The sequence below is a fragment of the Saimiri boliviensis genome, chromosome 17 (genome assembly GCF_048565385.1).
Source record: "Saimiri boliviensis isolate mSaiBol1 chromosome 17, mSaiBol1.pri, whole genome shotgun sequence".
Lineage (NCBI taxonomy): Eukaryota > Metazoa > Chordata > Mammalia > Primates > Cebidae > Saimiri > Saimiri boliviensis.
Genome location: NC_133465.1, coordinates 20,576,727 through 20,598,070, shown reverse-complemented (window position 1 = coordinate 20,598,070; position 21,344 = coordinate 20,576,727). Strand labels below are relative to the sequence as shown.

Genomic DNA, 21,344 nt, shown 5'->3' with positions numbered 1-21,344 from the left:
CTCACTACAACCTCCGCCTCTTGGGCTCAAGTGGTTCTTCTGCATTAGCCTTCTGAGTAGCTGGGATTATAGGCACGTGTCACCACACCTGGCTAATTTTTGTATTTTTGTATTTCACCATGTTGGCTAGGCTGCTCTGGAACTCCTGACCTCAAGTGATCTTACCTGCCTCAGCCTCCCAAAGTGGTAGGATTACAGGAGTGAGCCACTGTGCCCAGCTGCTGTTGTTTTTTAAATTGTCTTAATTTTTTTTTTTTTTTTTTTTTTTTTTGGCAGAGATGGAGATCTCACTATGTTGTTCAGGCTGGTCTCAAACTCTTGAGCTCAATCAGTTCTCTCGCCTTGGCCTCCCAAAGTGTGGGGATTACAGGCATGAGCCACTGTGCCCAGCTTAAAATGGTCTTTGAACTAAGTTTTTATTTCACCTAAGACCAAAGAGTTAATACTGTTTTTTTTTTTCTTTTTCTCTCTCTTTCTTCCTTTCCCCTTCCTCCCTCCCTTCCTTCCTTCTTTCCTTTTTTCTTTCCCCTCCGTCCCTCCCTGCCTCCTTCTCTGCCTCCTTCCCTGCCTCTCTCCTCTCCCTCCCGCCCTCCCTTCCTCCCTTCCTTCCTTCCTTCCTTCTCTCTCTCTGTCTCTCTTTCTTTCTTTCTTTTACCCCTTCCCTTCTGTTTTCTTCCCTGTCCCATCCCTTCCTGTTCCTACCCTTCTGCAGTGGCGTAATCTCGGCTCACTGCAACCTCTGCCTCCCTCAGCCTCCCAAGTAGCTAGGATTACAGGTGTGCGCCACCTCGCCCAGCTAATTTTTTTTTATTTTTAGTAGAGATGGGGTTTTGCTATGTTGGCCAGGCTAGTCTCAAACTCCTGACCTCAGGTAATCAGCCTGTCTCATTCAGTCTGTCAAAGTGCTGGGATTACAGGTATGAACCACTGCTTCTGTTTTTTTTTTTTTTTTCTTTTTTGAGACAGAGTCTCGCCCTGTCACCTAGGCTTGAGTGCAATGGAGAAATCCTGGCTCACTGCAGCCTTGACCTCCCAGGCTAAAGTAATCCTCCCACCTCAGTCTCCTGAGTAGTTTGGACTACAGGGTCATGACACCATGCCTGGCTAATTTTTTTTGTATTTTTTGTAGAAATGGGATTTTGCTGTGTTGCCCAGGCTGGTCTTGAACTCCTGGGTTCAAGCAATCCTCCTGCCTCAGCCTTTCAAAAGTTTGGATTACAAGTGTGAGACACCATACCCGGCCTGTTTTTTTTTTTTCTTGGCAAGTAGCTTGATGTAATTGATGATTCTTTTAAAAATTTTATTAAATTTCATTTTAATAAATAAAACCTTTTTTGAAACTATATTTTAACAGCATTAGTGAGCTATAATTTACATATGATTCATTTGTTTAAAGTATATTGTTCAGTGGTTTTTGATACATTTTTAAAAATTGTGTAACTATATATATAATATAGAATTTATCATTTTAACTTTTTGTTTTTTAATTTTGAGACAGAGTCTCACTTTGTCACCCAGTCTGGAGTACAGTGGTGTGATCTCGGCTCACTGCAACCTTCACCTCCAGGTTCAAGTGATTCTTCTGCCTTAGCCTCCCGAGTAGCTGGGACTACAGGCGCCCACCACCACACCCAGCTAATTTTTTGTATTTTTAGTAGACACGGGGTTTCAACCTGTTAAGCCAGGATGGTCTTGATCTCCCGACCTCGTGATCCACCCACCTTGGCCTCCTAAAGTGCTGAGATTACAGGCGTGAGCCACCTTGCCTGGCCTATTTTAACATTTTTAAGTGTATAATTAGTGGTATTAATTACATTCATAATGTTGTACAACCACCACTATTGCTATAAATTTCTGAAATGTATTCATTACCCCAAACAGAAGCTCTATAAACATTAAGTAGTTACTTTCCCTGCTCACTTTCCTCAACCTCCTATAACCTCTATTTTACTTTCTGTCTTTATGAATTTGCCTATTCTGGGTACTGTATTGAACCTTTTGTATCTGGTGTATTTCACTTGTGTTGTCTTCAGGGTTCATGTGTGTTGTGGCATGTATCAGAACTTTCTTCCCTTTTCCATCTGAGTAATACCCTGTGGTGTAGGGAAACCACGTATGTATCCACGGACACTTGGATTGTTTCCACCGTTTGGCCATTGTCAACAGTGCTGCTGTGAGTACTGGCATACAAATACCTGTTTTAGTTATCTGTTTCAGTTCCTGTTGATGTGTACCTAGGAGTGGAATTGCTGGGTCACATGGTAATTTTTAATCATTTGAGTATTTAATTCTTTAGAAACATTTTTCCATATTGTTCTGAACTTACATAGATTCATTTTTTTCCATAGACTCGGGTGCATTAACCTAAGTGTTCTTTCTGTTTTGTCTTCATTTAATTAATATAGACAGTGTGTTTCTGACTAGCTAGTGAATCTTAAGCTTTTGTATCCAGTGCCTAACAACGGAGATGTTCTCTCCTGCGGAAATAAAACCACCCTGGTTTTTTTCTTCTGTTTGGTTAACTAGTCTAGCAGCCGGACTGCTTCCTTCCTGACCTTAGAAATGCCAGGTTCCACTTTTCTGCAACATGATTATTGAAAATAGTTTCGGAAAATGATGTGCCAAGAAGGAACATTGAAGGTTATTCTTCTTCTGAGCCATCTCTGTGTAAATGGCAGTCTTCAGGAGCCAAGAAGGAAGGTCAGGCATAACTTGCCATCTGCTTATTTCCATGTTGGAGGCAGTCACAAGTTTAAACTAGACTCTCTACATCTCCAGAGGAAAATGCCATTTATCACTACTGTAACTACTCTCGCTAGTACCCAGGTCACTCTTGCTCTTGATTGCTGGTAGTTGGAAATTGTATAAGAAGAATTCCATCCTCAGTTTGAGATTGTACGTTAGAAGAATTGTAGTATTACTGCCGACAGAGCAAAGCCTGCTAGATCTCAGGGCCGTGATACAAGAAGTCCCTCAGATATGTTTGTGCGGTGGATGGGAATTAGAAATTCTGTCTTCATGTAAGAACTTGACCTCCTTTTTCTTCTTCCCTCTTCCATCTGTGGAAACAGTATATAGAAGAGCACAGATTCAGTGTGTGGTTGTTCCATCAGCATTTCCATGTGTAACTCTCCTTTTTCTAGAGTCTGTATTATAACTAGAAAGTTTCCTTTGCTCCAACTTGGACTCCAAGGTTTCCTCTAGAAGGAGATTAGTTTTGCAAAACCGAAGATAATACCTCTGTCTTGGCTTGGTGTTTTGTAGTCGTCTAGATTACAGCTCTAAAATACAAAAGAAACTTGTTGTCCTCCATGTATTATTGGATCCCATGCCAGGGTTTCTAATTTCCATTTCCATATTGCGTTGTAGACTCTGTGAACAGATGCCGTGTTCATTTCTAGGTATTGTATGTGATACCTGGAATATGGATGTTAGGCAAAATAATAGTGCCACTTTCATAATGACCCCCAACTTGGAGGGGGTCATTTCTTTTGGAGATACACTTAGTACCAAGTAAAGTTTTTCTTTTTTTTTTTTTTTTGAGATGGAGTCTTGCTTTTTTTTGAGATGGAGTCTCGCTCTGTTGCCCAAGATGGAGGTGTGATCTCAGCTCACTGCAACCTCTGCCTCCCAGGTTCAAGTGAATCTGATGCCTCAGCCTCCTGAGTGGCTGGGATTATAGGTCCCCACCATCACACCCAGCTAATTTTTGTATGTTTGATAGAGAAAGGAGTTTCACCAGGTTGGCCAGGCTGGTCTTGAACACCCAACCTGAGGTGATCCGTCTGGCTCAGCCTCCCAAAGTACTGTGATTACAGGGGTGAGCCACTGTGCCCAGCCCCAAGTAAATTTGATGATTTAAATACTGTCTTTAAAGCAGGAGAAGAGGTGAATTTGAGGGGTCTTTACCCCATCTCAGACTAATAATTATTATTATCCTGTCTCCTTGTTGTACTTGAGCTTTTCTTGTTTCTAGTCACAAGGAAACGGTCAGGCAGACAGCTATTCTTATTCCTGTGGTAACAGTGTTATTATGGGTTAGACGGAGTGCTACTTCTTTTTTGTTTGTTTGTTTTTTCTTGGCCAGGTGCTACTTCTAATAAGTCAGACATTTATACTTTTTTTCCGTTGAGTACTTGGAGATTCTAGTCTTTAGAGATTTCTGGTAACTGAATTAGTGTCTTGTGGGCAGGTTCTAGGACTGTTTGTCAGCCATGAAACTTTCCAGATCTCTGTAATTAAGAATGTACTGTTGGAAGGATGGTCTGTCTTTCTTGATCTGTTCACTATAAACAAAGATACATTTTGAGTTGCTTTTGCAGAACGTAACATTTCGAGTCATTTGTCTTGATCTGTTTAATCACACTATGTTTACCTTGCAAAATAGTGCTGCATATATTGCTTTGCTTGATTCACGTCTTTACAAAGACACGTAAGTTGGGCCATGTAGATGCTTTCTCCTCACTTGACAATTTAAGACAGCGGCCCACGTAAGTTCTTGGCTTGCCCAGCATCACACCAAGTGAGTCAAACACCGATCCAGATGTTCTCATTCGCAGTGTGCTGCACACTTGTCCATGCTACATTCTCTTTCAACAGTAGCAAACATTTAAAAGCAGATTTGGGAGCCACTTGTTTTTCTGTGGAGCCTGGAAAGTTAACTGACTCATCAGGAAATCTGAATAATGGCAGTGACCATGGTGTCGTTAGCCAGCTTGGTTCCTCTCAGTGTGATGAAGAAACCAGACTGAGAGAAGAACTCAAGGTTGAAGAGAGCTCTGCATGTACTGCACCTGTGCTGCTGAATATACAGAAACCAATGAGGACTTGAAGAGAAGTGAACCAGGAAGAGAGCAGAATCAGGCAGATGAGTCCCCACAGCCTGAAGGGCATTTGGTACAGAAGGTATCTCAAAAAGTCAGCTGAGAGAACAGTCAGATGTCATCGCAAAAGGATGTTTTCTCCTGAATGAAGACTTGTAATATAGATGAGAGTTATTAAGTGACTAAAATTAAAGTAATAGTAAGATAGGGGGAATTAGAATGAAGGGGGAATTAGAATGAAGCCAGTAACCTCAGACTTGGCAACTGGAAGTCTTGACTATTTGGGAAAAGTAGTCCTTTGTTCAACTTGGACAAGCTGTTCCTTTTAATGTGCTTGTTTCCAAAAATATTGAATTTCTTTACCTTTCATTCAGCAAAAGCAGCAGAAACTTTTGCTTAAACGTTTCCTTTTCTTTGGCCACTTGAAGTTGTTGCTTGAAATGCTCTCATCCTCAGGGGTTACCTTTCATCAGAGGAAGCTGTGTGTGAACACATTTGCCTCTCAACTATTTCAGAGCTAACTTGTTTTAAGTTAGGGGCGATAACAGATATAGGCAGAACTTTAAACTGTAAATGTTTAGTCTTATTCAGGCACTGCTGAATTTGTTTTCCAGTCTTGTCTTGTGATTTTAACTTCTGGCTTGTCTCCTAAAAATAAAAATGAGCTCTTTAGTTCACATTTTCAGTGGATCTTGTTTGCAGAAATCGTAAATAAAAGTAACTTGCATGGAAAAGAACATTTTAACAAATGAGGTGAGAATGACTCCCTTTGCTCTTTATAGTCCTTTGGTTTTGCTTCACAAACTTGGAAACAAATCTGTGCTTTAAATACAGCCTTTTTATCCTCAAGGTTTCTGAATGGACTGTGGAAGAATTTGTGTAAACATCAGTGATTCTCATCTGATGGGTGCCATCTGGCATTTGACCAGGGTGGTCCTGGTTGTGTTCTCAGATGCGTAGGGAAGCACGGAGCTGTAGATATGCCGCCATCCATGGCTGTGAGAGTCTGCAGCCTCTGCTACTGTTGAGCACTGTCATGGGGAGCGGGCTGCACTGTGACTTGCTGAGTCTGCGTGAAGCATCTTTGTTTGTGCTGGGGATGCCCTGTTTCAATAGCAGCAACTCTTAGTGGTGGCAGGTGGTCAGCAGTAACAGAAGAAGAGACTTTCTCCAAATGGAGGCTACCTAACCCTTGGTGTCCACCTGCAGTGGATATCGTGAGGGCTTCTGTTTAGGGCTTATCAGATGTGGCAGCACTCTTCAGTGTTCCTGCTCTCGAGAGGAGCCCCTTGCTTTCCAGATGATGCTGCCATTCTTTATTCTTCACTCTTTGTATCATTTTTATCTGACAGGTGTTTATACTTCAGACATCTATTCCTCAAAAGCTGTTGAAGGACACATCCCCTATCTAGTGACCTTTTTTCCCTTAGTATCTAACACAGTACATGTAATAGGCACTCACTTTTTAATTGAATGAATGAAGGACTTAGGTTTTTTCCTGGAGAATGTCTCATTTTCAACACGGTTTGAAGATTCCATCCTCTTAATCTGTGAGCCATTCTTCTGACATCTCTACCTGTAGTCCAGCCTCTTCCCCTTCCTGAGGAACCTAGCTGCTCTCTAACTCAGTTTCACATCTTGGGGCTCCCACCACCTGCAGGAGATAAACTCTTTTTCCCCATTCTAATTCTGCAAAAATCACAGGAAAACTCTGATCCAGTGAGGTCCCAGTCTGCCCCTTGGACAGCAGACTGTAGAAACACGGTGAAAGGAAGATTTCGCACACAGAAGGGAAGAGTGTTGAGTAAATGATTCCAGAGATATTTGCCACTAAGTCTCATATTCCTCGCTACCTGTCTTTCAGGTAGCTGATAGAATTTTCATTCTGGAGATTATGAAACTGTGTTTCCTAGAGAATAAGAGGCCTGACAGAAATCACACAGTAATTAGCAAAGCCAAGATTTGAATCCCAGTCTGCTAGTCCAAAAACCCTTGCTTTTAACTAATACAATAACATATGTTACTTTAGTTTTCTTTTTTCTCTCTCTTTTTTTTTTTTTTTTTTTTTGGATACAAAGTCTCACTCTGTCATCCAGGCTGGAATGCAGTGGCACAATCTTGGCTCACTGCTGCTTGCACCTCCTGGGTTCAAGCGATTCTCCTGCCTCAGCCTCCCAAGTAGCTAGGATTACAGGTGTGTGCCATGATGCCCTGCTAATTTTTGTATTTTTAGTAGGAATAGGGTTTTACCATGTTGGTCAGGCTGGTCTCGAACTCCTGACCTCAGGTGATTTGCCTGCCTCGGCGTCCGAAAGTGCTGGAATTACAGGCATGAGCCACTGCACCCGGCCCCGTATGCTGCTTTTCCGTTTAATAGAAAGGAAAAGGGAACCAGCAGTTAGATGTAAAGTTGGAAAACAGAAATGGTAGCAAAATAGTGGAAAAATGTAATTTTCATCCCAGTAACCTTGAATATTAGCACCTTATTTTTTTTACGGAACAGTCTAAAGCCACACCAGCTCTTCTGAAAATGAACAAGCTATCCTCCTTCCTGCAGTGGCAACAGCAGGTGTCTCAGTTTAAAATCTCTGAAAGGCTGCCTGTGGACTCACATGGTAAAGGCAACATAATTCTCTGATGGCGCAAACTGCAAAATTAGACACATCTCAGAGCCAGAGGGGATGTTTATTTCTTAAGGCATTGCCAGTGAATCAGAGCCCCTCTATCTACAAAGGTGGCAGACAGGAGTCTGCAAAAAGGAAAAAAGAGAAAGAAGAAAGCAGTGGTGTCTGTGCCAGGTTCCACACTGCTTGTCTTCTGTGCACGGGACCTCCTGTGGCTTTAAGAGCATGCTCAGAGCCTCCTCCAGGAGGTGAGGAAAATTAAGAGCAGCGGTTACAGTTATGATGCACAGAAATACTCAGATACTGTAATTGGTTTTGTTGAGGCTTCTAGGCTAATTCAGTGGGTTGCTTTGCATCTCCTGTTTACAGAATTTAAGTCCTAAGGAGAGCCGCAGCAGTCAACACCTTCAGATGCAGGCTGCAGCTCCAGTGCTCCGTTCAGAAACTCTAGTGGGATCAGATTAAACACACTCGCTGCTTTATAACACCTTCAGATACAGACTGCAGCTCCAGTGCTCCTTTCACCAGTGCTCAGCTCAGAAACTCTGGTGGGACCAGATGAAATGCAGTCACTGCTTTCTAACACCTTCAGATGCAGGCTGTATATTTACAGAATTTTAATTCCTAAGGAGGGTCATGCCAGTCACTGCTTTATAACACCTTCAGATGTAGGCTATAGCTCCATTGCTCCATTCAGAAACTAGTGGGGCAGATTAAACACAAGCATCTTGGGAGTGATTAGTTCTGTTTTTTTTTTTTTTTTTTTGAGGTGGAGTTTCGCTCTTGTTACCCAGGCTGGAGTGCAATGCCGCGATCTCGGCTCACCGCAACCTCCGCCTCCTGGGTTCAGGCAATTCTCCTGCCTTGCCTCAGCCTCCTGAGTAGCTAGGATTACAGGCACGTGCCACCATGCCCAGCTAATTTTTTTTTTGTATTTTTTTTTAGTAGAGACGGTGTTTCACCATGTTGACCAGGATGGTCTCAATCTGTTGACCTCGTGATCCACCCGCCTCAGCTTCCCAAAGTGCTGGGATTACAGGCTGGAGCCACCGTGCCCGGCAGTTCTGTTTTTAATCCACGTACAGCTTGAAATGGAAAGGTAGCCACCTTTTTATTTTATTATTATTATTATTATTTGAGACGGAGTCTTGCTCGCTTGCCCAGGCTGGAGTGCAGTGGTGCAACCTCTGCTCACTGCAGCCTTCACGTCCCGGGTTCAAGGGATTCTCCTGTTTCAGCCTCCTGAAGAGGTGGGATTACAGGCACGCACCACCACACTCAGCTAGTTTTTTGTATTTTTAGTAGAGATGGGGTTTCACCATGTTGGCCAGGATGGTCTTGATGTCCCCTGGCCTCATGATTCGCCTGCCTTGGCCTCCCAAAGTGTTTGGATTACTGCACACAGCCTACTATTTTTTTTTCTTTTTTTTTTTTTTGAGACAGAGCCTGTCTCTTGTCACTAAGGCTGGAGTTCAGTGGCGGAGTGTCAGCTCACTGCAGGCTCTGCCTCCTGGGCTCAAGTGATTCTTGTGCCTCAGCCTCCTGAGTAGCTGAAACTATAGGTATATACTAGCACACCCAGCTAATTTTTTTGGTATTTTTAGTAGAGACAGGGTTTTGCCATGTTTGTCAGACTGGCTCGAACTTCTGGCCTAAAGTGATCTGCCCTTAGTCTCCCAAAGTGCTGGGATTATAAGTGTGAGCTACTGCCTCCCTCTCAACCATCTTTTTATTTTAAAAAATGTCTGGGGACTGTACCAGAATCATTCTTTTAGCATGTTTCTGATTAGCCAGGTAGGAAAGGTATTTTGGTATTTTTTAAAAAAAACCTTAACTTCTTGTAGATCTTATGCTTCTTCCAGTTACAAAACAATCTTTTTTCTGTATGACTGATAATTGGAGGTTGGATGTTGAATATTAGGGTATGTGTTGAGAATGGACTTGCTTGATAGCGTGGCTACTTCAGACAAGCTTTTTTTTTTTTTTGAGACGGAGTCTTGTTCTGTCACCAGGCTGCAGCGCAGTGGCGCACTGCACCCTATGCCTCCTGGGTTCAAGTGATTCTTCGTCCTCAGCCTCCCATGTAGCTGGGACCACAGGTGCGTGCCACCACGCCTGGCTAATTTTTGTATTTTTAGTAGAGACGGGGTTTCACCGTGTTGGCCAGGATGGTCTTGATCTCTTGACCTTGTGATCCACCCACCTTGGCCTCCCAAAGTGCTGGGATTAAAGGCGTGAGCCACTGCGCCCAACCCAGAGAAGCTTTTTAAACTCTGCAAAATGACTTATATTACATTTTTCCAATTTTAGTACATTATTATAACAAGCAAAAGTATTTCAGCCAGAAAAAAATCTGGCAGATAGTTTTATCTTTCTTGTAGACTATGACGTGTAAGATTGTGTGAGTCTTATTTGTTTGCTGGAAGAAAAAAGCGATACCTTCAGCAGAGACAGTTCTGGTAGGATGCCAGGTTTAAAATAAGAGAGACAGGGATAGAAACCCTTTCTTTGAGATAGGATCACTTCGACTTCTTCCGACGTGAGACCTAGGTGTATACCTTGGCACCTTGTTTGCCTTTCTTAGCTGAATGTCATATGTTTAGGGTGTTTGGCTAGAATACCGTGGCTATCATCCTGTTAGCACATCATTGTGACGTGACGTGGCCCGCAGTATCGCAGAATTCCATGTGGACGGTGCCCAAAAAGATGAGTCCTTCTAGTGATCAGTTGCCTGCAGAGGCCTCAGTCACACTTTCTACTCCATGATCCAGCTTTTTTTAGAAGGCTTCAGTGGGGTTAGAATTTACCAATCCCATGTAGCATCTTGGACGTCAGACTGTATATAAGCCAAATAGATAATAGTTACAGAAAGCATGAAGCTGTGATTTTGAACCATTGCTCATGACTGTGCCTGAAGGTAGGGGAATGGTTATCAGCTGCTTTATTGAGAGCAGTGGCCTCAGCGCTGGCACTCCTGCAGGTGCGCCATGATATTTTGAATCACAGGCAGTATTTACCAGGTTCCCACTGTGCTGTAGCATCAGTTAGATGCTGTAGGTAAGGTGACCATATAATTTATCACCAGCGTCACTTTGAGAAGGAGAGGGAGCTCTTAATTATACCGGATCATAAACTCAGCCTGTCCCCGGTAAACCAAATGGAGGATTGGCTTAGCTATGGGACATGCAGGGATGCTGTTCATATCCTTGGTCCCCATTCTAGAAGATACTTGTAACCCTGCTAAAGGGCTAGTACTTATACACTAAACCAGTGGTCCCTGACCTTTTTGGCACCAGAGACCAGTTTTTTGGAAGACACTTTTTCATGGACCAGGGAGAGGGACAGTGTTTCAGGATGAAAGTGTTCTAGGTTGGATAATCAGGCATTGGTTAGATTCTGTTAAGGAGCACACAACCCAGATCCCTTGTGTGTGCAGTTCACAGTAGGGTTCAGGCTCCCATGAGAATTGAATGCTGTCACTGACTGACAGGAGGCGGACCTCAGGCTGTCATGCTCACTCACTTGCCTGCTACTCACTCCTGCTCTGCGGCCCAGTTCCTAACGCGCCAGGGACCCATACTGGCCCATGGCCCAGGGCCTGGGGACCCTGCCCTAAACAATTTGATAACATCCATGTTTTAAAAAATCCTCTCTGTAATTAACCCATTACCCCCAAATAAATTTCCCTTCTGCCGTATCATTCCCAAACAGATGTGTGCAAGCATTTCTCATCTTTAAAAATTGCTCCCTTTACCCCACCTGTTGTCCCATTTTTCTTCTCTTCTTATAGAAAACATTTCCTGAAAACAGAGTCTATACCAAGGTCAACAAGCTTTCTGTTAGGGGCTGGATAATAAATATTTTAGCCTTTACTGACTGTATGGTCTCTGTTGCAACGATTTCTCTGCCATTGTGTGGCAAAAGTCACCATAAACAATATTTAAACGAATGAGTTTGGCTGTGTTCCAAAAACATATTATTTACAAAAACAGCTGGCAGACCGGCTTCAGCTCGCAGGCCATCATTTGCTGGCATCTGCTCTGTTACCATGGCCTCTCCTTCATCACATCATCGCTGTTCGTTCCCGTGACTACCCTGAGACTGCTCTTGTCAAGATCACCAACAACTTGCCTGTTGTCAAAATTGTAGCAGTTCTCTGTCTTCGTCTTATATGGGTTTTTATTTTTTTGAGATGGAGCCTTATTCTGTCGCCTAGGCTGGAGTGCAGTGGTGCGATTTTGGCTCACTGCAACCTCCACCTCCCAGGTATAAGCTATTCTCCTGCCTCAGCCTTCTGAGTAGCTCAGATTATAGGTGCACACCACCACGCCCAGCTAATTTTTGTATTTTTAGTAGAAATGGGGTTTCACCATATTGGCCAGGCTGGTCTCAAACTCCTGACGTGGCCGTCTCCTCACTTTGGCCTCCCAAAGTGCTGGGATTACAGGCGTGAGCTGCCATGCCCGGCCTTATATGAGTTTTTAACAACAGAAGACAATCATTCTTTTCCTCCTCCTCCTCCAAACACTTTTGTTTGCCTTCTGTAACAGCCATAGTCCCTGATTCTTGCTCATGTCACTGATGGTTTTTCTCTGCATCTCTGCTGCTTTTTCATTTTAGCCTTCTGAATATTGGAGTGCCCAAGGGTTAGCCTCATGCTGTCTTCTCTTCTCTGTCTAGTCTCTCTTCCTGTATGACTTCTTCTAATCTTACAGACTGAAATACCATCTCTAAAGTAATGACTTCTAAATTTAAACCACAACCTGTTACCTCTCTTCCAAGCTCCAGAGTCTTACGTCCAATTTAATATCTCTACTTGATCTCAAAGTATCTTTTTTTTTTTTGCAAGGATGATAGAGTTTGCTCTTGTCGTCCAGGCTGGAGTACAATGGTGCTATCTCAGCTCAGTGCAGCCTCCGCCTCCCAGGTTCAAGCAATTCTCCTGCCTCAGCCTCCCAAGTAGCTGAGATTACAGGTGCATGCCACCACACCCAGCTAATTTTTGTATTTTTAGTGGAGATGGAGTTTAACCATGTTGGCCAGGTTGGTCCCGAACTCCTGACTTCAGTTGATCCACCCGCCTCGGCCTCCCAAAGTGCTGGGATTACAGGAGTGAGCCCCCACCCCAGCCTACTGTCTCTGTTTCTATCAACACTCTGGTCCCAACCACTAAGTAATTTCTAAGAAATTCCAGACTTTCTCTCCATTTCTTCTTCTGAGCCCTTAGCAGAATCACCCTTGGCACTCTGTTTACAGCAGTACAGACTTTCCCAGCATTCACTTCAAAACTGTTCCAGCATCTGTTCATTACCCAGTTCCAAAGCCACGTTTTCATGTATTTATTATAGCAGTAGCCCACTTCTTGATACCAGTTTTCTTAGTCTGTGTTATGTTACCATCACAGAATGGTACACACTGAATCATTTATAAAGAAAATATTTGTTTCTTAGAATTCTGGAGGATCGGAAGTCTAAGGTCAAGGGGCCCGCATCTGGCAAGGGCCTTCTTACTGTAGCATCCTGTGGCAGAGGTGGAGGGGCAGGAAAGTGTGCACACGCTTGAGAAAGTGGCTGAACGGGCCCTTCTGACAATAACCCACTCCTGAGATGATGCCATTCACTCACTCACCAGGGCAAACCCCTGTGACCCAATCACCTCGTAACGGTCCCCAGTCAACGCTGATGCACTGGGGATTAAGTTTTCAACACATGAACTTTGGGGACACTTTCCAGCCATAGCACAGTCCACGCACCCTTAATGCATTGCAGATAGACTCCTCTTCATTCCAGCCCTAGCACAGGCCACACGCCCTTAATGCATTGCACACGGACTCTTCATTCCAGCCCTAGCACAGGCCACGCACCCTTAACGCATTGCAGATGAACTCTTCATTCCAGCCGTAGCACAGACCACGCACCCTTATGGACTCTTCATTCCAGCCATAGCACAGACCACGCACCCTTAATGCATTGCAGATGGAGTCTTCATTCCAGCCGTAGCACAGACCACGCACCCTTAACGCATTGCAGATGGACTCTTCATTCCAGCCGTAGCACAGACCACGCACCCTTAACGCATTGCAGATGGACTCTTCATTCCAGCCGTAGCACAGACCACGCACCCTTAACGCATTGCAGACGGACTCTTCATTCCAGCCGTACCACACACACTTGCCTGTCAAGCCCGACATCCTCCTGTCTTCCCTCGTTCAGTCAGTACACCCTGTCCTTGGCTTTTCAAACTAAACCCCAGGAATAGTGCTTGGTACTTCTCTCTCCGTCATCACCTACATGCAGTCCATCAGTGAGTCCTGTGCATTATGCCTTCCTGGAAACCCTGAATCCCTCCCCGTCTTCCCATCACCGCTGGCTGCCTCATCTAGACCTCCACTGGCTCATGTGGACAGCTGCAGCAGCTTTGTCACAGGTCTTTCCCTCCTGCCTCTGCACAGCGCCTTCACCACAGAGCAGCCAGGACAGTCTTTCATATGAGTAAACTGTCTGTCCTTCCCTGTGTAAAACCTTCAGTGGCTTCTCATTTGCACTTAGATCAGAGGCCCTGGCCCTCCATGCTCTGGCTGCTGCTTACCTCTCCAGATTGTTTCTAGACCCTTCCCACTGCGATTTTACACTACCACCTGCTGTCTTCCTTTTTGGCCCAGAACACTGAGGTCTTTTCTCTATCAGGATCTTTGCATTTGCTGTTTCCTCTACTGAAAATCCTCTTACTCCAAATGGACAAATTCTGACACCTCCTTGTCCTACAGGTCCTGGTTCATGTGCCGTTTTTCAGAAGACCTTCCATGACCACCATCTCCCTTATTCTCATCACCTGTCACACTTGGGAATTTTCTTGTTTCTTTGTTTTGTTGTTTTTCCAGGATCTCCTCCCCCTTACTTACTTTTCAAAGTCAGTTCGTTACTTGACAGAGAGAGACACCATACTGTCTTGCCCATCATTGGATTCCTAGTGATTAGAGTCATGCTTGGTATGTGGGAGACATTCAGTAAATACTCACGGGATGATTGAGGAGTGAATTAAGGAGATGCTGACTCGTGCCTCGAACTGTAACTGCTGCAGGAATTCACAGTAGCACTTTAGCTGTAGGTAGTCTTTAGTCACGAGACAATCAGGTACATGTGGTCTACACGTATGTGGCCTGCTTGCTCTCTCACAACTGCACTCACTGCTTCCCCTCCTGGCAGAAGCTGCAGCGGGGTTGTAATACTTTTATTGTGTAGCATCCATCTTTGTAGGTTTTTATTTCAGTGGAAATACTGGGCTCACCATTAGCTTTCTGTTCATTTTTTGAGACAGGGTCTTGCTCAGTCAGCAGGCTGGAGTGCAGTGGCATGATCACAGTTCACTGCAACCTTGACCTCCCAGGCTCAAGTAATCTTCCCACCTCAGCCTCCTGAGTAGCTGGGACTACAGGCGTGCACCACTATGCCTGGCTAACTTTTTTTTTCTTTATTTGCAGAGACCGAGTCTCTCCATGTTGCCCAGGCTAGTCTTGAACTCCTGGGTTCAAGTCATCCTGCATTATCAGCCTCTGAAGTGCTGGGATTATAGGTGTAAGCCACTGTTAGCTTTAAACATTCCTTTCTAACTCTGTTGCATTGGTTTTCAAATGGGGTACTGTAAATGTCTTTAAGATTTGTTGCAGTTCTGGAGTCCCCATTCACTGTCCAGGTGTTTTGAATGCACAGCGTTCTGGAACTTCCAAGTCCAGAGCTTTCCCCTCGCCCCAGTTTAGAGCTATCTCTGTCCCTCTGTATGAGTCTTTGAAGGTAACTGCACATGTGTGCTTGCACACACACCCACAGCCACACACAGAGATATACATGTCCTATTGTTGTCAATAACATGTACAGTAGTCACTGAGATAGAGGGGAATCATTTAGTTTTAAATTAAAACTTTGTGAGGCACATTGGTAAGAGTTCCAATTGCCTGTATGCGGGAAACACAATGTTGGCATAAGTACGATGAATCAACAGAGCTTTATGGAAATTTTCTTTTGTGCCTGGAATTGATTACAGTTCAGCTGTCTCAAGTTGGTTTTTGTTTTTCATGTATTTCTCTTACTCTAGGCACTTGAAGAGGCTCAGAAAGCTATCCAGCAACTCTTTGGCAAAATCAAAGATATCAAAGACAAAGCTGAAAAATCAGAGCAAATGGTGAGTTCTGGTTTCTTCCTAACTTTTTTGCAACAAAAGGGAGAAGTGAGCTTCTCATCCAGGCATTCTAATAATGGGCTTGTTCTCCCACTCCTGCAGTCACAGTCATCTGCATCTCTGAAGCAAGCCCCTGTCAATGTGTTCAGATCAATTCAAGGGGAGCTGCTTGCTGGACAGCAGTGACTCACCATCTCTGCTGGACAGCAGTGACTCACCATCTCTGCTGTCCTGCCTTGGCAGCCCTGGTTTTAAATAGGCAACATTTTGGTTTTTTCTCTCCTTTCTCAAAAATAGTTTCCTAGTCATTGTGGATTCCTTTCTGTCTCTTCTTTTTAAAATTTTCAAGCTATCCCTCTGAAGTGGATTCCTTTCTCTAACATTTGTTTGTATCATATATTTCTCAGTCAAGGCATACAGTATGTCGCTTGGTAGCACACAGAGAATGTGGTCCTGGATCTGGGAGGAGGGAAGTCTCCTGTGATCTGTGTGTGTGGTACATGGAGAATATGCTCCCAGATCTGGGAGGAGGGATGTCTCCTGCCCGTGATCCATGTGTGTAAACATGGAGAATATGCTCCTGGATCTGGGAGGAGGGATGTCTTCTGTGATCCGTGTATGTGGCACACAGAGAATATGCTCCTGGATCTGGGAGGAGGTATGTCTCCTGCCCGTGATCCAGGTATGTGGCACACGGAAAATATGCTCCCAGATCTGGCAGGAGGGATGTCTCCTGCCAGTGATCCATGTTTGTAGAACAGGGAGAATATGCTCCTGGATCTGTGAGGAGGGATGTTTCCTGCCAGTGATCCATGTGTGTAGAACACGGAGAATACGCTCCCGGATCTGGGAGGAGGGATGTCTCTTGCCAGTGATCCGTGTGTGTGGAACACGGAGAATACGCTCCTGGATCTGTGAGGAGGGATGTCTCCTGCCAGTGATCCATGTGTGTGGAACACGGAGAATATGCTCCTGTATCTGGGAGGAGGGATGTCTCCCGTGATCCTGTGTGTGGTTTTGGTTGAATTCTCCCTTGACTAATTTGTGTCCCCCAGTGCTGTGCTCAAACGCTTGCCTTGAATTCCGAGAACCCAGCATTCACCCTTTCCTCCTCCATGGGAGGCACTGGGAAGTGCTGGATCCAGAGATCACAATCTGACTGAATAATGTCCTGTCTCTCAGTTGTCTCAGAAGTCCAGTGTCTTCAACTGTAAAATGAGGATAATGGCACTTGCTTCACAGGTTATTGTGAGAATTAAAGGTATGGAGAGCACTGAGCCTAGTCCTAGCGACCTGATTCTGTGGTCCTTCCCCAAGGATGCACTATACTCAGCAGCACCCAGGCGTCCTTGAAGCGTGTTTCAGTGACAGGTTCCAGTGCTGCTTTCGCTGGAGGTTATTGGCGTTTGCCGATGTCCTTATGATGCTTGTCTGTGTTCTGGACTTGCTTCCTCTTCCAGCTGAGGGGCTTTGCAGTGGCAGTTTGCTCCCTAGTTATTAGATGGCTTTTTTAAGGCAGTTTGCTTTCCTGGACAATGCTTTGCTGAGGCGAGGAGACGTCGGTGTGAGGGGAGAAGTGATCTTTGCTGAGCTCTTTTAGTGTGCCAGTGCTGCGCTGGTTTCTTTGTACTGGCACACTAAGGGAGCCTCATAACAACCTTATGAACTAGGTTTTATGATCATTATTATCTTTGCAAGTACCCATTTTATAGATGAGAAAACAGACGCGGTGAGGCTGAGAAACCTGTCGTAGGATGCAGAGCTGGTGAGTGGTAGAGCTGGGACTCAGTCCCCGATCTGTCTGACTCTCAAACCTGCCACTTCGTGTTCTGTCCTTTCTTGGTTGCTCATGGGCAACAGTTGAGGTGAATCATCTATGGCATTCTGTTTTGCACATGGTCTCTTGTAGTTTGACCTGAGTACCCCTTGCATGCCCTGCCTTTGAAGGCTTTGTTTAGGGAAAAATAAGTAGTTCGGTTTGCCTAGAGAAGCACAGGCTGTGGGACGGGGAGTGATGGGAGATCCTGGGAACAAAGAGACCAGTCAGCTGCAGTGCAGAGCAGTGACGGGCTGAACAAGGAAGAGAAAGAAAGGCAATAGGAAATGACGCAGAAGAGTTTTTAGGACTTAATGACTTACTGATGCGGGGACTAGGAAGAGTCATAGATGACTATGACTTCAAACACAGTGGTTAAAGACCCCCGATGCGGCCTGGCACGGTGGCTGACACCTGTCGTTCCAGCACTTTGGGAGGCAGAGGAGGGTGGATCACTTGAGGCCAGGAGTTCAAGACCAGCCTGGCCAACATGGCAAAATCCAAAAATGAGCATCCAAAAATGCATCGTGGTGCATGCCTGTAATCCCAGGCACCCTGGAGACTGAGGCACAGAATTACTTGCCTGGGAGGTAGAGGCTGCAGTGAGCCTAGATCACACGACTGCACTTCAACCTGGGTGACAGAGCGAGACTCCATCTCAAAAAAAATAAATAAATAAAGACCCCTGATGTTAGGACTGAAGCTAAGAAACCCAGAAAGAGGTACAGAGATGTTTTTGTAGGAAATAGGATGATTATCTCAGAGTTGGAAGTGGGTGATGAGATTACAGGGCCGGTCTTCTGTTTTCTATATCTAGTTTATTATACCACTCCTGGTTGTTTTTTTTCCCCCAAATTCAAGTATTTGGTAAAGTGGTGGGTTTCCCACTTGTCTATTGAATATGCTTTCCTAGTGCCTGAAATACACTTGCATCCCCAGAGATAGTGTCTTTTCTCTTGGACCTGCTGAAACAACGCTGTCAGGACCTTGTTCTCCAAATTGCCTTCTCACCCCCTGAAGTCTGCTCTCCCGTCTTGGTACCTTACATGTTAAGCATGTGTTACTGGGGTTATATTTCAGTCGTTTTGAGATTTGAGAGTAAGTCTTTTCTTTGCTGGAACCAGGCCATAGGCCCTTATTCCATTAATAAAGACCGTCTGAGTACCGTGTACTGACTGATGCGCAGCTTCAGCACCAGAAGGCAGCCTCTTCTCACCTCACTTAGGAGGAAATGCACTGTGCTTGCCACCTCTGTCCTGTATGTTCAGTACTGAGTTGCTGTTTGGATCATTTCATTTGGGGTAAAAAATAAAGTTTATTTCATGCTCACAACTAAAGGTTTTATAACCCCGAGCAAAGTCCAGAGAGATGCCACATTACATTTAAATGCCTGCTTGGAAATTGTTTTGATTTTGTAATGTGAGAATGTTTGCTAACCTGAGATTTTTCCCTGCTTCATCTGCATTAGTTTCTTGTGGAGCTACTTACAAAACTGTTTACATCTTTCTCAATCTTCTTCCTTTCTTGTGGTTTTCCAATGTTTAGGTGAAAGAAATCACCCGTGATATTAAACAGTTAGATCACGCGAAACGCCACCTGACCACCTCGATCACAACACTGAACCACTTGCACATGTTGGCAGGAGGCGTCGATTCCCTCGAGTAAGCACTGCCAGCTTTCTCTGCTGGGGCCATGGGAAATGTATCACATAGAGAGAATGTATTGTGGGCTCACTGACTTCTCAGACAGGAAGGTCTCACCACCCTGCCCCAGTTTCTGCAAATTGGCTTCAATTGTTCAGTCACCATTTTTGCTTTGTGCCCTCTGGTGTTCACAACCTAACAAAGGCTGGCAGCCAGTCTGAAGGGGACCCAGGAAGGCGTTCAGAATGACTCCAGGAGTGTGGCTTATCTTCAGGTTCTCGCTCTGTACCATCAGGGCAGACAGTGACTCAGGCCTGTCATCACTCGCTGCGGCTTCTGCCTCGGCAGGCTTCCTGCTTGTATTGGGCTGAGTTGCGCTGTCATAGAAGAGACCGTATGAGACAGAACTTTGAATCGTTCAAACCACTTCTTTTTTTCAATCTACTTTTTGAAAAGTAGCTTTCTGTTTGGCTTGTAGAGGGAATGGTACATGAGAACAGTAGGAAGAGTTGGTTATTTACTACAAAGAAGCAATCTAAAGCCTCCTTTGCTAGCAAGATTCTGCCACTCCAGCTCACCTCTGTGGCCTGAGGGTGATTCCACGTGTGTACGGGGGAAAGCATGTCTTCATAGAAACTGAGATATAGCATTCAACTTCCTGGGTGCTAGGAATGTGAGAGTGCCTTGAGGGAAAGAGGAGGAGGGGCAGGCCCCTTCCTGACCTCTGCTAGGCATTGTATGAGTTCCAGGGACCCTGGTCCACCCTCCTGTAAGCAGTGAGAGCAGCAGCCAGAGGGAGACCAGGGGGCAGTCTCATTTGTTCCTTCCTCAAGTGGTCTGCATTGTCCACCAAACCATCGGATCAGGCAGTGGTAGCATCCTAGCACCTTGGCTCAAACTGGATCCTTTTTCAGTACCTCTTAAGGAAAATAATAAATTACAAATTTAATTAAACAGCCCAACCTTGATGAAAAATTTAGATCTGATAGTTTATAATTCCTTCCTCCCTTTGTGTTACTTGATTTTATCAGCATCCTTTTATTTAAGCTTCGTTAACCTTAGCAGTAGGGAAAGCAGAGGTCAGTGACACAGATGCCTCAGAACCTACAGACTGGAGTTCATAGGTAAGGGCATGCCCTTTTTTTGCTGGGGTAGTAGGGGCTGGGGGGGTTGGAGTCTCACAGTGTTGGCTAGGCTGGAGTGCAATGGCCCTATCTAGGCTCACTGCAGCCTCCACCTCCTGAGTTCAAGTGATTCTCCTGCCGCAGTCTCCAGAGTAGCTGGGATTACAGGCACGTGCCACCATGCCCAGCTAATTTTTGTATTTTATTAGAGATGGGGGTTTCACCATGTTTGCCAGGCTGGTCTTGAACTCCTGAGCTCGTAATTTGCCTGCCTCGGCCTCCCAAAGTGCTGCGATTACAGGTGTGAGCCACCCTGCCTGCCCAGATGGGTTTGGTTTGCTCATAGGCTGTAATCATCAGATAGTAACATCCCTACCCCTCTTCTCTGTCCAAAGCTTGCTAGTCCCATAATATCCAGTCCAAATTCTAAATCTATAGTCTTCCCAGATTCCCCTCCCAACACCTAAGGAGAATTCATCACCCATGCATTCCTTTGTATCCACCATAGCACATAACTTGTCACTCTGTTTAGAACATGGTTCATCCTATTTGATACTAGTTAGATGTGTACTTGACTTTCTCCCTTACTATGTGATGTCACCTAGAGGATTTGGACCATATCCTATACTTTTCCTCCCCCAGTGCACAGCACCTTACGTATTCAGTGCTCAGTGAATGTTGATTAAACTGAGTTGATGTCTGTTTCAGAGCTTGAGTAGGTCGTTCTATATCTGTATCTTGTGTCCTTAGTGTTTTTCTAGACCTTTAAACGCATTATTTCCTTGCAGAGCCATGACCAGGCGAAGACAATATGGAGAAGTTGCTAATCTCCTTCAGGGTGTAATGAATGTCCTGGAGCACTTCCACAAGTACATGGGGATTCCACAGATCCGGCAGCTTTCTGAAAGGTAAGCTGTCACTGGAGGAAATGATCTCGTTGTCAGAAAAGGATCTGGAGCTCTGAAGTGCTTAAGCACTTAGCGCAGCATGTTCACTGCAGAATCTTACTGTATGAAGGAACATCAGATGCTGCCTGATCTAACTCTGTGTGGTGCAGGTGTCCCCCGACAATACCCCTCACCATGTCTTCTGTAGCTGCCTATGTTAGAGGGTTACAGTTATCCCTATTTGTGAGAGAA

At 44.8% G+C, this 21,344-nt stretch overlaps 1 protein-coding gene across 6 annotated transcripts in view; it reads left to right on the top strand.

Moving 5' to 3' along the window:
• Window positions 1-21,344, top strand: part of VPS53 (VPS53 subunit of GARP complex) — a 176,595-nt gene that overhangs the window by 38,809 nt on the left and 116,442 nt on the right. For 4 of the 6 annotated variants that reach the window (XR_012514579.1, XM_039476537.2, XM_003929324.4 and 1 more), the window contains 3 exons: window positions 15,539-15,625; window positions 18,984-19,099; window positions 20,994-21,113. Coding sequence is in view for 5 of the 6 variants with exons in the window: in XM_039476537.2 (XP_039332471.1) it covers window positions 15,539-15,625; window positions 18,984-19,099; window positions 20,994-21,113 (323 nt within the window). In the remaining variant the exon portion in view is untranslated. Of the gene's footprint in view, window positions 1-1,506; window positions 8,547-13,903; window positions 15,022-15,538; window positions 15,626-18,983; window positions 19,100-20,993; window positions 21,114-21,344 lie in introns of those variants that run through there. The other 2 variants (XM_074388330.1, XM_074388331.1) reach the window with 2 other exon arrangements.